Raw genomic sequence first — 15,851 nt, forward strand, 5'->3', positions numbered from 1 at the left:
TTTTCTACCCTGATTTTTTTAATGAAAAAAGACACCAAATGCATATATATAGTACAAAAATATCCATATAATCAGATGAGAGAAGTAGGGGTAGAGCATAGGTTAAATTATTGGAGTTAGGTTAATTAAGTGAATATAATAAGTTGTTAGTGAATTGGAGTATGGGTAGGGTGAATGGGGGGAATGATGTGGACAGACAGCTTCCAAGGAGCAAAGGGACAATAAATACAATGTACATTGTACAACGCCTGGTATTGTAATGAGATGTGTGGACAGGGGCTGGGGCTGGACTTGACCTCACTTCCCAAAGTACAGGTATGGAGCCGTTGTGTTCCTCTTCATGTTTAGGGTTAGCCATGTGAATCAACAGCTCTTTTTTTTTTTTTTTTTTATCATTTGCTTTTGACATTTTGAAATCGGATTCATGTGTTTTCTTTACACTCAAAAGATTATTGTTAGATTCGAATTTCAAATTATTAACACATGTAACTAATATTTGAGTTTAAATATATAGAATTAGGTAATAAGGAGTATTTTAGTCCAGATTTTATTCGGTTAATATATTTGCCGTGTGATTAGTGTATAAATTCGAATGCTACAAATATCCTTCCTTTGAGACAGTAAAAAATTATAAAACTGTATTTGATTTAGTGATAGAAAAAAAAGAAGAAAAAAAGGGAAGGAGAAGGAAAAAGTATATGACTTTTCCTTCATAAGTTATTTGGTAGATAAGAAAGAAAGTAAATCTTAAATACTTGCTCTTGTTTAATATAAGAAAAATAAATTGTAAAGGAAAGACTAATTTTTATAATTTTAGCAATGAGTTGTTTTTTCATCATTTTTGTATTAGAGAATTATTAATAGCAATACGCATCATACAAGAATAAGAATCAAATAATTTTCCAATGTCAATATCGCAAAATAAAATACTCTTATTTATAGATAAATTATGTCTGTTAATAATATAAGATTATTTTTTTCAACTGTTATACTTACACTTTTTCTCTCAACTTTGAATGAAAAATACATATATTTTTTCCTTCAGTCTTATACTTGAGGATTTTCATAGACATTCTTCTTGTCCGTGGCTCTATTTAACCTCTCTAATCAAATACCAAACTTTTCCACACATCATTTTCTGCTTTTACTATATTAGCTGCTATTGTATGGCGAAGTTTTTTACCAGTAACTGCACTTAGGTTGAGGTTTTTGTGGCTTGCATTTGTCTACATGTCCTAATTATAACAATTAATAAAGTTATCAGTGTACTTGTTCTGAACAGAATCTTGATTTGACTAACATTTTGTCTTAGAAAAAGTGACTGAAACTAGAGAGTTAATAATGACTTGAAAAGCAGAGCATAACAAGTTACATGGTGGAATTTGTCAGGCTCAGGCAACACTTACAATGAAAACAACTACAAAGGCATCCAGTCTAAACCAAAGAAAGCATCATTAACCTCTCAACACGTGCACAGTTGTTATTACAATGGATGATGGCTATAAACACTAGATTAAGATGATAAATTATTGCTATCTATCTAGGCAAAGAGATCTTAATTTAAATTGTGAAATTATAATAATGATGGGCATGCTTAACTAAAGATTCCTCAGCTTGTTGACCCCACAAATACACATAGTAAAAGGTGGGGTGGAGAGCATCATTACTCGTTCTATGCAAAAGCCCATTCATATATAGTTCCCAAGTGACACTTTCTTGGATATTTGGGACTATCTCTTAATTTAACGTTGGAAATTTGAGGCTTTTAGTCCTCACGTGATGTACAGTAATCTATGTTATTGAACTCACATGCAAACCTTTACTTTACGGCCGCCGTCGCCAACAGCTATAGAATAAAACTTAAAGTTCCAAATACTTGCACAAAAATAAAATATAACTGCGATTTATGACCAATGTATTCATGCATTAGAAATCCATGCTACACAATTTTCATCCCAATGGTGTTTATCAAATCAAAAGCACACGGTGCGAAGAGCTTTATGTACTATTGGGTCTAGCAATATGTCGATGGAGCGGTAGCAAAGTCGGAAAAAGTTAGAAACAAAACGGCAGTGAGATTAATTTACAAAATATACAGTCTCCGCAAGCTTCTTCTCAACTGTCGTGAATCAGATTTGTAGGCTCGCTCAGGACGTACTTGGGTAGTTCGTACTTGGCACCTGCATAAGGTATGTGGTTAATTATAAGGAAACTGGAAGGACGTTCATTAGGGAAGCAAGATCAAGTGCAAACCTCTCTCATCATAGCAGACTGTTAAATCGGGATTTTGAACAATTACACCAGCACTGTCCACTATTGCCTGTGCAAGTGACAGATCAGCTTCAGCTGCAGCCCGAAGTGCATCCCAGATTTCTGATAAGCATGAGCAAATAAGACAAGGAGATGAAAAAAGAAATCTGGATGGAGTAATAGGTTTGACTGATGGCAAGACTATCTAGGAGTTGATTTCAAGATCATGCAACAAACTATTTCGAGATGGAGTAATAACATGAAATGCATCATAAAGATACAGTATCATATATAGTTTTTCAATACGAGGGGAATGGTCCACCATGCTCTCGGATAAACTCAAGCATGATACAAGCTCAACTACAAACCAAGATGCTCTCTGCATATAAAAAGATATCAGTAAAGGCTAAAGCTACTGATTCTTAGACTGGAAATGGTGCCATCTCTCTACCATTCAACTGTGAAGTTGCTGAACGTGGCATATAGCATTCCAACCTCCATGAAATACTAGTTTCTTTGACGTGCTCATGAACAACACAGAACATTATTTTGAATTTCCTTGTGTTTTCCTGTGCACAACCCAACAGCCAATTTGGATAATGTTTGCTTTTCTTTGGACAGGTAGAGTAAATGGAACAAATATGAAGATAATTGATGAAAAACAAGGAAGCTTATAAGCAACCGAAAAATTTTGTGTCTGAGAAGAATGATTTTTTTCTACAAATTAGACAGTTTCAGAGTAACAATGTTTGACGTGGAACACTTTCAGCTGCACTGTTGTGTTTGACCCTTGTTCAAAGCATATTTATTTTTACAAAACTGCAACAAGGTATATTGAAGACAAATATTAATCCAACACTTGTCAATACCTTTTCGACCACCATAATGTGGAGCAGTGTCCCAGAACTCCTCACGCATCTGCATTAGTTGTGCCCTTGTTATTGGCTCTGAATGCTTCCAAGCCTTGGGTTTCCGTATCTTCTTTGAACTTTCTGGAAAACAAAGAGAATCATAACTAAAAGGAGCTTCCATCAGGAAGCAGTGTCCAAACAATTATCTGATACAGCACATGCTTTAGTGATTAAGAAGAGCAATCAGACAACCATACAGATGTGTGAATATGCAGAAAACATAGAACATCGCCTCATGGAAACGAAAATGAATAAGTTCATAAACATATTTCCCCCTCAATATACTTTAAAATTATCAATCTGATCCTTAGAGTAAATTTTTCACCGAAGTTGATATTCCTTCTCCAGAGAACCAATTAATCTGCTGCCTCCGAAGAAATCAACGACTCTCTAATAGACAGGGGAACAGACTTTTGCTCAATCTAGTGAAGCTCCTAGGTGTCCAAAAATGATTGGGAAGTCAAAGTCAGTTACGCCAACAAAAGAAATGCTGACATAAGGCATCACCCAGATCCAATGTCTTGATAAACTGAAACAGATGGATTATTTCACCCAATATTGATTTGACCAATCCCACATTCTCTTAGGCGACTCTACCCAAATACAGACTATGATTGTTAACATTACAGCTCCTTTAGAGGCAAATAATACACTATTTTGGATTTCCTAAAAGCCTGTCCTCGAATTCTCCAACCCAATCTTGATAACCTGCATTTTGTCTATCAATCTGGGCACTTGTAGAGATTTCACAAAATGAAAACAAGTCTGGTTCACACGGTTCTTTGACAAAAGAAATGATCAACTTGGCTACGGAAACCGAAACTAGTAGATCTGCTTTAACATGAAATCCAATAAGTTTGGTTAATTAATGAACACTTGTTCTGCCAAACTTCCCTTTATTCGGAATTCTAATCCTCAAAACCAAAACCTCAGATGTTTAGCAGCAGCAAGTGAAATATACATACCCAAATTCTTAACCAGCCCTGCATGAATTATTTTCAGAAGTACAAAATCCAAGGTTTCCACATATAGAAGGAAGCACGAGATATAAATCACATAAACTGATAAACATAAGACAAAATTCCAACAGAAATCTATCAAAGAACAACAAATGAAAAAGATGAGTGAAAAGTGTCAGCAGTAACTAAAAAGGATAAAGATTGAACAATTGATCGAAAACTCACACGACATTCATCATCCCATAATTAAATAGGTCTAGCACCGGCAGGACAAACAGAAACCCATATAATTCTTCCCATATCATCAGAAAACACATAATGCATCGGACACTAAAAAGAAAGAAAAGAAATGCAAGAAACAAAAGAACTCGAGAACAATTAATCACTAACACAAGAAAAATCAAGAAATAAAAGTCAAATCGAGAGAAAAAGTACCATCCCCTTTATCGCGCGATCCAGCGCAACCCATGCCGTGCAATCACAGGCAACCTCCGATTTCTGTTCCGTCAAAGATTTCCAGTGCCTACAGCAGCCAAATTAAATTAAGAACCGAATGTTAATTGATGCGAACGCGTAGAGAGGAAGAAAGAGTGAAGTTGGTTCTGGGTGTGCACAGCTCTTTGTCTCTCTCTCCCTCGGGATACAGCTGTGTGGGAGTGTGAGTGTGCTTCTCTTGCAATGGTTTATAGATAATGTGAGGGAATCTTGGGGTCTTTTTTGCTGGGAAGCTTTGGAGGTGAGAAGCATGGAGATGGAATTTGAGGGAGGTCCACTATTCTTCAACGATCCCCACCACACAGCTACTGCAAAACATTTTACAGATTGGTAAATTGGTATTGGAAGTTGAGAAATTTATGTTGATAGTGAATTTTTATTCAATTTAAAATAATTATATCTGGAATGCTGCCCAACACTACATCTACATATATGTAATTTCGCGTTTTAGTTCTTGATAATAATAATCTTTCTATATATACATGTGGAATTATTTTATATTTAATAAAATTAAATTAAATAAAGTATTTTAAAGAATCAAATTCTGGATTAAGTAATATAATACATTAGATTAAACAAAAGAGTTTTGTTATTTTTACAAGAAAAGAGATTCTCCATTACTAATATTATTAAGGATAAAAAACAAGTTCTTTATTACTATTTTAGTCTTAAAAAGTGAAGAATATCTCTCATAAATTTTCAATAATATGGGAGTTTATTGGGGCAGTGGTAAGAAAATCTGGATATAGCCCATTAGTGGTTAATGAAATGTTTGATGGTTGGATTGTGGGTGCTGCTCTAAATGAATTCCAACTTATGCCCAATTTTGCATTCTCATACTAAATATTCACAACTTGTTCAAGTTAAAAACTCGTGCACACCTCAAGCCTGCAAGACATACACAAAACTCATGCCTGCCTGTGCCTCAAGGGTCCAAAAATACACAATTGAATGAGATAGATTGGTGAGTTGGATGAGATATTCCTTTTTGGTGATTTAGACATTAGTGTAGAGTGGTGCTTGCTCTTGTTCTTGCTGCTACCTCGTACCCTACTGCAAAAAAAAGTGATGCAACTCTTTGTTTTTATCTCATTGCAATATATCATGTGCATATCTATGTGATGGATGGTTATGGTTTAACCCTATTTTTCAGGCATCTCTCTCTCACTGCCCCACCCCAAACTATATATATAATATTTTCTTTAAAAGAATGTATTTAAAAAAAAAAACAGATATGTCATTACTTATTTTTATCTGAAAGAATAAATAGCTATTCACTTACTTTTATAACCAAGTTAATAAAAACTTTTTACGAAATTTTTTTATGTAACTATTGTACTCATTCATACTTAACTTTGAGTTTGTAAAATATAATAAAATTTAAATTATTTATTCATTGGTTATATTTTATTTTCTTATAATTAAAAGATACTTTTTTTAATTAAGAAAATTTTAATTAAACTTAAAATATAAAATTCTTTTAACTAAATATACATATATAATATAAGAGCAATATTATCCAAAAATATAATTTTTGGAGAAAAACATTACATTTGTTACTTTAAGGCCGTATATGTTACATCAAAAATAGTTCAGAAGGGGCAAAGTGTATTTTGCCCTGAGAAAAATGCAAGCAAACCTTCTTGTGATATTATAAATAAATAAATTATCTCCCTATAATAAAAAATAATAATTTACCTCTTTGTATTTTTTAAAATACAGCAGTTTGCCCAGGGTGTAAATTGCTTCATTTTGAAAAATATAGGGGGTAAATTACTATTATTTTTTATAAAGAGATAATTTGCTCATTTATAATTTTATAGGAAGGTAAATTGCATTAAAACCCCTTCATTAACTCTGATTCTGCTATTTGAATCTATATCACTTGCCGCCTTCTTCAATTTCCAAATTTTGTTCAATTGATAAAATTCATATTCCATAGGTAAAAAGTCATATGTTTCAAACCCACAAATGTAAAGTATATGTCTTTTTTTATAATTTTTTTTTTAAGAATTTCGTCTAAATGCATTAATTAATTTGAATTATTGATATATTCAATCAATTTTTTAATTTAAATGTGTTGATTAGTGTAATAAAATTACATACTATTAAAAGAGAGAAGAAAAAAATGACAATGATGAGAGTAACACAATAACTTTTACTATTATACCCGAAATATTGCTTTATTTGCAATTTGAGCAAAATACTGGTATATGTCAAGTTTTGCTTGACGTAAAATCAAAACGTCTCCTCAGCGTATGAGAAATACTAATAATTACGATTATTATCATTACAAATGCCAACTTTATTCCCACGTTAAAGTACCAGATACTATAACCAAACTAATTAACCTCCCATGGGCTATTTTTGTAAGAACTAAACAGTTGATAATGCCAAAAACTTTCAGACTTGATGGGTGATTAAGGAGAAATGTTAGGGAAATATCAAAAATGTCATTCATTAAGGGCGTTTTAGTAATTTAATTAAGGATCCGTGCCTTTTCCAACTGTTGGGTCGAATTGATCCGACCCGGATCCGTCTGCCTTTGTAGACCCGGACAATTGTAGCCGTCCGATCATGGACGCCGGCCAGTAGGATGAGACCACGTGGCTGGTCAACGCTACCCTGCTGTACCCTATATATAGACCCGAAACGCCGTAATTAAAGGTAATTGTTCTGCATTTATTGAGATCGAACTTTATGATCGCACACTTTTTTTTCGATCAACCTAACTTGAGCGTCGGAGGGTCATTGTCGGGGACGTGCCCGACGAGCTCATTGTCTTTGTCTTATTCTCAGAGAACCCCAAAATCTGATTTTGAAGGAGTTAGCTATCTGTGACGAGTTCGTGACTCGGGATCGCTGAATTCGAGTTGGATCAAGACTAATTCGAGTTTTCAATTAATTCAAAAAAATGCGTCCTAGCAATTCTATCATTAATTACATTCTAATCCGATACATTAATATTTCAAATTAATGAATACATTCCAAACAAAATAAATAAGCAACAAATTATTACTAAAGTAGTCCTACACGCATATTTATAAAATTCAAATTGACAATCTTTTAATCACGACCTCGTAATTCCATCATTATTAAAAAATATATGTGCAATATTTTAAAACGGTCCTCACATATTGAGAGTGAATTTTATTTGATTTACACTGGAAACAATAATCATGTCAATTCTGTGACTCATTTTCCTGTGCTTGCATACATAGAAACCTGTGTCTGTCTGAGACTTTGTCTGCTAATAATTCCACAGCTACTATAAATTATATAAGTTCGTTTTTTTAGCAAGATCCATATCCTTAATTTACCCTGTAAATGTTTATTTGTTTATTTCATCCCTAATTTATATACTGCGTCAGAAGCCTTGGGAACATGTATAAATTTCCCTGGAATCCGCATGACATGACCACCAATAGTTTATTTTTATACAATGGGTTAATTATATTTAAATTTCTTTTAAATATATAAAATTATATTTTTTAAAAAAAATAAATTACATTTACATTCATTTTAAAAATTCATCGTGTAATGACCCTTTTCGTTATATTTTGAACGAAAAATATTGATATTAGCAAAAAAATTATATAATTTCTAATTTTAGACTTCATTCAACATTCATGTAATAATTGTGTACTTATAAGAAATAAAATGTAATAATAACCACCTCACTCTTTATATATATATACATATTACATTTATCCCTTTATAAGTAAAAAAATATACATAAGAACATTAAATTAAGGCTAAAATTGAAACTTTAGGTAATATTTTTTTATTTACGATAGTATTTTTCGTCCAAATCTTAATCGAAGAAGGTTAGATAAAAACGAAGAATTCTCAGAACGATCCAGGTATAATTCTTATAACTTTTTTGAGAAAATTATAATTTTATATATATATATATTTTTAGGAAATCTAGGTGTAATTAGCCTTTATATATATATTAGTTATTAAAAGTATATCTCTGTTTTATTTTTTTTCCAAAGATTTGAACATTAACAGTAGGCCTTAGGTAATTATTAAGTGGCCTGGGAATCCCAATACAAATTGAACAGATTCTTGCAATTTGAAATTTTAAATCTTGGAACCTACTTTGGTCCGGTCCATATGTTCTGCTTCCACCCCCACTTTTATTATTTTATTTGCAGATTTCACACCTTTAAAGTCCACAAAATACGCAGTAGATTCTCTTTCAGTTCAAATTGGAATTCTTGACAGGAAATAACAATAAAAGCTGAAATAAAACGTTGCACTTAATTCAGATAATTAAATTCTTGTACTATATTATATGTCTGAACTAATACTAATTGATACTATAATTGGTATGTTATGTTTCTTAATTTTGACAAATCGAATATATATATATATATAGATATAGATATAGTTGTTGCCGGTCTGCCCCGGAAGAATGAAAATTGACAGGTACGTGCACTATAATATTCCTTAGTGTTGTTGAATTATGGTCTTTCACTATCATTCCTAATAATAATGAATCGTGCTAAATCATTTTTATTAAAATTATTAGATTAATAGTATGATATAATATGTTCTCCACCTACTAACCTAGAAAATCATCCTCCCTCCTTACCAGTCTTCGATGAAGGACCCATTCTTGAAAATCATGCAACAAAAGATTAGTGGATGAAATATAAATTACTTACACGTTGGGACATATTATTTTTGCGTGTATATAATATATAATAATTGAGAGTTAGTAATATTACATCATAAGTATGTTTAGAAAATAAAGTTGAAAGAGAGTGAAGGAAAGGATCCAAATGCATATGATATGAGAGGAAGAGTGTGCAGAATTGTTAGCATTTTATAGAGAAATGAAGAGTGGTGGTGGCTGACCCTGGCCCCCATCTTCCCTGAAAATGAGTAAGAATCTGGTGAAAGCTATCATTCTTGTATATATGTGTCATCTGCGCGCATGCACAATGCTGGATTTTCTTTATCTACTCTTCCTTTCCCGCGCTTTACTCACCACCCTCAATCTCTGTCAAACCACCACTGTCTCTGCTTTTTGAATTCTCTGTCCTCTTTTTCTTTAATTGCATCAATCCCTTTTTGTGTCTGTTCAAGTTTGGGCTTTTTTTTTTTTATTATTATTATTTTCCCCCCATTTGATTTCATGCCCTGAAGATTTCCCATCTTCCAGAATTTCAAGAGTTTGAATGGATTCAGTCAGACCATCTCCGGCTCCGAACAGGAGCAGAATAGCCAAAACGTTTCAGAGAGTAATTCACCTGAAAACAGCCACGAAATCTCGTTCAAGCCCTGGATTTTGCCTTCCCATTGCCCAAGAGAAACAGAGATGCTGCGAGTCTCGGCAGTTTGAGAGAGAAAATGCAGAAGAAGCTATGGAGGAGTACAAAATCAGAGCAGCCCTGGAAGCCTTTGTTGCGAAGCTTTTTGCCAGCGTTTCAGCTGTCAAAGCAGCGTATGCGGAGCTGCAAGTGGCTCAATTCCCTTACAACGAGGAGGCCGTACAATCCGCAGATCAAGCTGTTGTTGACGAACTGAAAGGGCTTTCGGAGCTTAAACGCAGATTCTTGAAAAATCAGATTGATTCTTCCCCACCCCATGTGACATTAATGCTGGCGGAAATTCAAGAACAGCAGTCCCTGATGAAGACTTATGAGATCACCATGAAGAAAATGCAGGGCGAAATAGAGAACAGGGAGTCCCGGATCTCTTCCCTTCAACAACAGTTGAAAGACATTATTCAAAACAACAAGACCCTGGAGAAAAAGCTGAACGCCAGCGGATCTTTCTCAGTTCTTGACAATGTCAAGTTCTCTGACTCGAACCCCAAAGATTTCATCCTGGTATTGCACTACGCGTTGAGATCTGTCCGAAACTTTGTCAAGTTCTTGATTCGAGAAATGGAGTCTGCCAATTGGGATACTGAGGCCGCAGCAAATGCAATACATCCTGACATCAGATTCATCAACAGGGATCATAAAGCTTTCGCTTTTGAATCATTTGTGTGCAGAGAAATTTTCGCTGGATTCAATGATCCAAACTTTTCCGTTCAAACCAATGAACAATCTCTGCCCAAAGAAAATCATCAGCGCCGGATTTTCTTCTTCGAGCAGTTCAAGAAGTTGAGGTCAGTGAACCTAAATCATTTCCTAAAGCAGAATCCGAATTCTTTGTTTGGGAAGTTCTTGAAATCAAAGTACCTTCATTTTGTGCACCCAAAGATGGAATTCTCGTTCTCCGGGAATTTGAACCAAAGAAAAATGGTAAATTCCGGGGAATACCCGGAAACTGAGTTCTTTAAGTCGTTTGCTGAGATGGGAAGGAGCGTTTGGCTTTTACATTGTTTCGCATTTTCATTTAATCACGAAGTTGGAATATTTCAAGTAAAGCAAAATTCCAGATTTTCTGAAGTGTACATGCAAAGCGTCACGGAAGACATTTTCGCCACTGCGGCGACCGGGGATCTTCGGGTGGCGTTCACAGTGGTTCCGGGGTTTAAGCTTAACCAAACGGTGTTCCAGAGCCAGGTCTATTTATTTCCGGCAACAAAAAGTTAATTTGGCATATGGGTCTAGATACCATGCGCCACCTGAGGCTCCTCTCTCAACTTGTGGGAGAGGGCTGACAATCTTGGAACAGGATCACGCTTCAAATTGTGAGCAAGAAGCCGATACCCGTAAATCCCTGTTTTTCATTCAAAACTTGGATGAAAACGGTGGCAGACAGGATCCTTTAGAAGGGGTAAATTAAAATTGCAATTCCTGGACGGTGGCGGAAAGTGGGGAACGGCGGCGGCGCGTGAAATGTAACATTATGTGGTCTCATAATATGTGACACAAAGAACAGGCCAGGTTCAGCACAAAGCGACATTCGGACCCACAGCATAATATGAACTGGATTTTAGCGTATTGGGAGGCGCGAAGCGGCCGCTGGACAAACGCAGACTAGTTGCAGTTGGACATTTTCTTCTCTTGTGGGGTTGAAAGGAGAATAATATTTGCAGTTTGGTCCCTCAATTTTTGTTTTCTTCTTAGTGTGTTTATTACTAAAGAAAGACGGATCAAACCCCTCAAGTTGTATGAAAAAACAATTAATTTAGGCATGTAATTATTTATTGGCCTCGATGAAACCGTATGATTATGTCTTCCCTTCTATCTTGTGTGAGTTGGTGTAATAATAGTACTACTTCTTTAAGTGGTGTTTGGCTTGTTTGAGACGGCTGATTAAAGAGGAAATGAAGCTTAAAATCTGTATTCTAAATATAATTTACACCCTTACATATATAGGTAGATTGCAATCTATATTCTACGATAATATATATATATATATATATATATAAATTTGAGTTTTACGAATATTGTTATGCTTATACTTGTATAATAGTTTTTTAAGTTTTTGTCTTTTTTAAACATAAATTATCGAAGTCTTAAATTATGTTTTCAGTTTGAATGTATTGAATATTATAATGAATTGCATGCTAAAAAAAAATAAAAATCTACATTCCAATTCATTTAAATCTATTATTGTACTAACCAAAACACTACTTAATTATATAATAATAGAGGGTTTAATTTGTTCTGAAACTGAAATGAACATAATTAATGGTGTTCTTGCAAGCTTGTGCAGTGTGCATAGATATATTTGCAATTGGGGACAAAACGTGTCCGTCGTATATATGTAGAAGAAAGCATGAGTATTATTCCTGGAAATGGACTATTCTTTGGACACACCGCATGCGGACATTCAGACAACAAACATCATCTCATGATGAACTGTTGTTCAATTCTGGGAATGCGGATATCACCTCTTGGGTAAATTTATGGGGTCTCCGTTCGTATATAAATAGAGGTGATAATGATAACAACCGAGTCCAACATATTATTATTTAAATTTAAGTATATTTTATTAATTTTGAATTAATTGAATTAAATTCAAAAGTTTATCAATTTTATTCAATTTTAATCTATTAATATTAAAAAATCGAGTTCAAACGAGTTTTTTATATTTCAATTGAGTATTGAATAATTTAATTTATAAATATTAAATCGCCAAACCACCCGCAACAACACAAAACCGCATATTTGATTTTGAATTTAAGAGTAGCAATTTAAAAAATTATTTTATAAAATCGCCAATGACAATTCGATTTGATAATAGATTTAAAAAAATCGAAACCACACTATGACCACCACTAGATCTTGGTGTTAGTGGGCCCAAAGTAATTGGTTCCATTGCAACAAACCGAGGATGATGTCAAATTCAGATGTCCAAAAATGAAAGAAAAAATATGTGGCTGATTAACAGGAAATGGGCCAAACTATATATTAGGACATCTGTTGGTTTACAGAGGATAGAAATAGAAACTGGGCTTGACAGAAAATTGTTGTACTAAATCAGCTCTGGCCCATGCGAAAATTGGGATCCAGAATCCCCTCCCTCTCGGATTTTTAAGTTTGTGGGCTGAATGGAAAATCCATGGCAGGGTAATTAAAGTTGTTGTAAGAAGATGATCATGATGGCAGTAATTAGTATGTGTTGATATGTGACAACGTGTGCTAGTTGTACTTGAGATTTGGTGATTACATCACCTAAAAAATTACATCAAGAAAAGGTGTCAATGTCGCATCTGGTGAGGCGGTAGGGGGTAATCAATTGGGCTCACTGCTAAAACAGAAAGGGAACAACCTATTCAAATTTGACAGCTGTCTGGGCAGGGTTTCAATTTTCACCTACCACTAACTTCATCTATCACAAACGTTTCTCAACTTTAATTACACTTATTCGAGGTCAGGTCAAATGGGTGACTGCACGTGTCTGGCAACAACAGCAATCAGTCATTTTTGACGTGTTAGGCACAAATTTAGTCCACTTTGCTCCATTCATTCACATTTTAATTAATGTAGGAACAACTTTGCCTGTTTCCATTGGATCATATGTATCTGTACCGTACCAATTTGTATTGTTTCCATTGGATCATATGTATCTGTACCGTACCAATTTGCATTGGATCCATATATACGTACTGGAGTTTAGGATGTGGCCGTGATTGTGATCGTGACCGTGACCGTGACCATGGCCGTGGCAGAAGGAAATGGTATAGAAACGTATTGGAGACAGTCAAATATTTCATCTCAATTTCTCAACTACGTAAACTGCATTCCTCCAATTCCCCTTTCTTTCTGTTCTTTTCCTACTATTTATATATATATCCTATCTAATCTTTTGTTTATCTTATCGAATTCGAAAAAAAAAAATACTTTATTTTATTGATAAAAAAGACAAGATACTCAATTTTTTCAATATATTTTATCATTTCTAAGATGGGGAGTATTATTTTCCCCATCAACCTATTTGTTACAATAATATGAGGTTTTCTTTTTCCTATGGATCGACTTTTTCTCTACAGAAGGGCGATAGAAAATCTTTCGTTACTAAATCCCTTCTTGTTGCCCTTCCCTATCAAACTAAATTAATGTTATCAATGTGTATTAACTTTTTTTATTATTATTTTAAATCTAAATTTGAGCTCACCTAGATTTATTTATGCTGTGATAAATTGTTTAATTGTCAATGAAAAAATATATATATAAAAAGAACAAAAAGGCCACGAAGAGAGTTGTTGGTAGTCAAAAAACGAGAAAAGTAGACCAACAAGTTCAAATTCGGCACCTTAGGAAACAGACAGGAGAGTTACCTACACAGGGACAAGCTGTACTAGTTGATTTCTCGTATTACCTTGCCGGCACGTAAAGATCATCCCTGCCACTCTTTTATGCTACTACTCCTTTGTCTTTTGATTGAATTACTAGTATATATAATTGATCTCCTTTGAGACTCGAATGATATCCAGCCTGTTGTGTGGCATACTATTCGTTTTAATTTTATATGAGCTTTATGATTTTATTTTAAAAAAACGTCTCGTTAGGAAAAGAAGGTATTGGAGCCTACAAGCCGTTCAAGCTACTCGTTGCAATTAATGCTGGACGATTTCCTACATCATTAACCCCAAAACGAGGGATTTGGGACGAGCACATGGCCTCATTTTTATAGACGACGCACAACAAACATACTATCCGCTCTAACTCTATATGAACCTCACAATTTTATTATGAAAAGATGTCTCGCAGAAGAGACTTTGGGGATTACAAGCGGCTCAAACTTCTCATCTACAACCAATGTGAGACGTTTGCCAACATCGATAATGAATATCAATTGATGATAATTAATTACAACAATAAGTATATATATTCATTATTTATCATCGATACATAATTGTAAAAAAAAAAATTAATAAAATTTATATTAAAATGAAGGTACCTAAATGGAAATAATAATGTTGAATCCTCATTGAAAAAGAGAATCGAACGGTGTCAAAATCGTTTACCAACCCTTATGTTTCTTCGTTAATTAAAATATGGTTTTTATAATAGCACATTAATAATAATTGTTTAAACAGCAAAAGGCATGCATAGAACTAGAAGATGATAATCACCACTAAAAAGGCAATAATTAAAAGGAAGTGCCAACTTTAGCCTTTAGAAAAGTAGCACATATAAATAGAAAAGCTTAAGAAAGTTGGAGCAGATGTCTATCATAATGACCCGTGAAAAGGAGATAAACTTATGTGTATTAGGTGGGGAAATTCAGTGTCGTTCATATGAATTTGTACCAAAATAAAATTATAAATCAAATTAATACATTATGATAATATTATGTGTGATTTAATGATCGATAATTTGTGTGGGTACAAATTCATAATTGGACGGGTGAAGGCTTTTTGTGGCTTTGGGACATGCACTTGTGAGCCTAATAGAGATTGTTTATATTTAATTAGTGTATGATTTTTATTTTATTTTTACACGTCTTTTTATATAAAATTTATGTATTTAAGAGATTATATATTAGACACACATGTCATGCATACAAAAAGATGATCAAATATATATATATATATATATAAAATAAAACATTAAAAATATATATAGGATATCCAAAGTGAGGTTTGTAATCTATCATTCAAAAAAGTAATTTTACTTTTAGAATTATATAAATTGATAGACCACCATTATTGCATACGTACCCTCTCCATTTTGTTGTAGATTCACGTTATGTGATTCGTAATTATACTAGCATGATGAGATTTGGCAATCGACGAGCACTACGGCCCTCCTGCTTTCTTACACCAATCATACTCATGACCGCAACCAAATCTTGGGGTGCTGCTTCTTCTTCTACA

The 15,851-nt window shown here is 33.9% G+C and overlaps 2 protein-coding genes across 3 annotated transcripts; one reads left to right on the forward strand and one right to left on the reverse strand.

Moving 5' to 3' along the window:
• On the reverse strand, positions 1,888-4,975 carry LOC105167343 (ubiquitin domain-containing protein 1). 2 transcript variants are annotated; one of them, XM_011087018.2, is made up of 4 exons: positions 4,556-4,975; positions 3,120-3,242; positions 2,254-2,373; positions 1,888-2,180 (listed from the first exon to the last, which is right to left on the reverse strand). In XM_011087018.2, exons 1-4 carry the CDS (start codon positions 4,587-4,589, stop codon positions 2,116-2,118), a joined length of 342 nt encoding a protein of 113 aa, XP_011085320.1. In that variant the 5' UTR covers positions 4,590-4,975; the 3' UTR covers positions 1,888-2,115. The 2 variants fall into 2 exon arrangements, with proteins under 2 accessions (XP_011085320.1, XP_020551291.1); XM_020695632.1 differs by lacking the exon at positions 4,556-4,975 and adding an exon at positions 2,702-2,819.
• On the forward strand, positions 9,350-11,769 carry LOC105167345 (IRK-interacting protein-like). The gene is made up of 2 exons (XM_011087019.2): positions 9,350-9,508; positions 9,789-11,769. The coding sequence occupies exon 2, from the start codon at positions 9,805-9,807 to the stop codon at positions 11,170-11,172; it is 1,368 nt and encodes a 455-aa protein (XP_011085321.1). The 5' UTR covers positions 9,350-9,508; positions 9,789-9,804; the 3' UTR covers positions 11,173-11,769.

The sequence above is a fragment of the Sesamum indicum genome, linkage group LG8, assembly GCF_000512975.1.
Source record: "Sesamum indicum cultivar Zhongzhi No. 13 linkage group LG8, S_indicum_v1.0, whole genome shotgun sequence".
Classification (NCBI taxonomy): Eukaryota; Viridiplantae; Streptophyta; class Magnoliopsida; order Lamiales; family Pedaliaceae; genus Sesamum; species Sesamum indicum.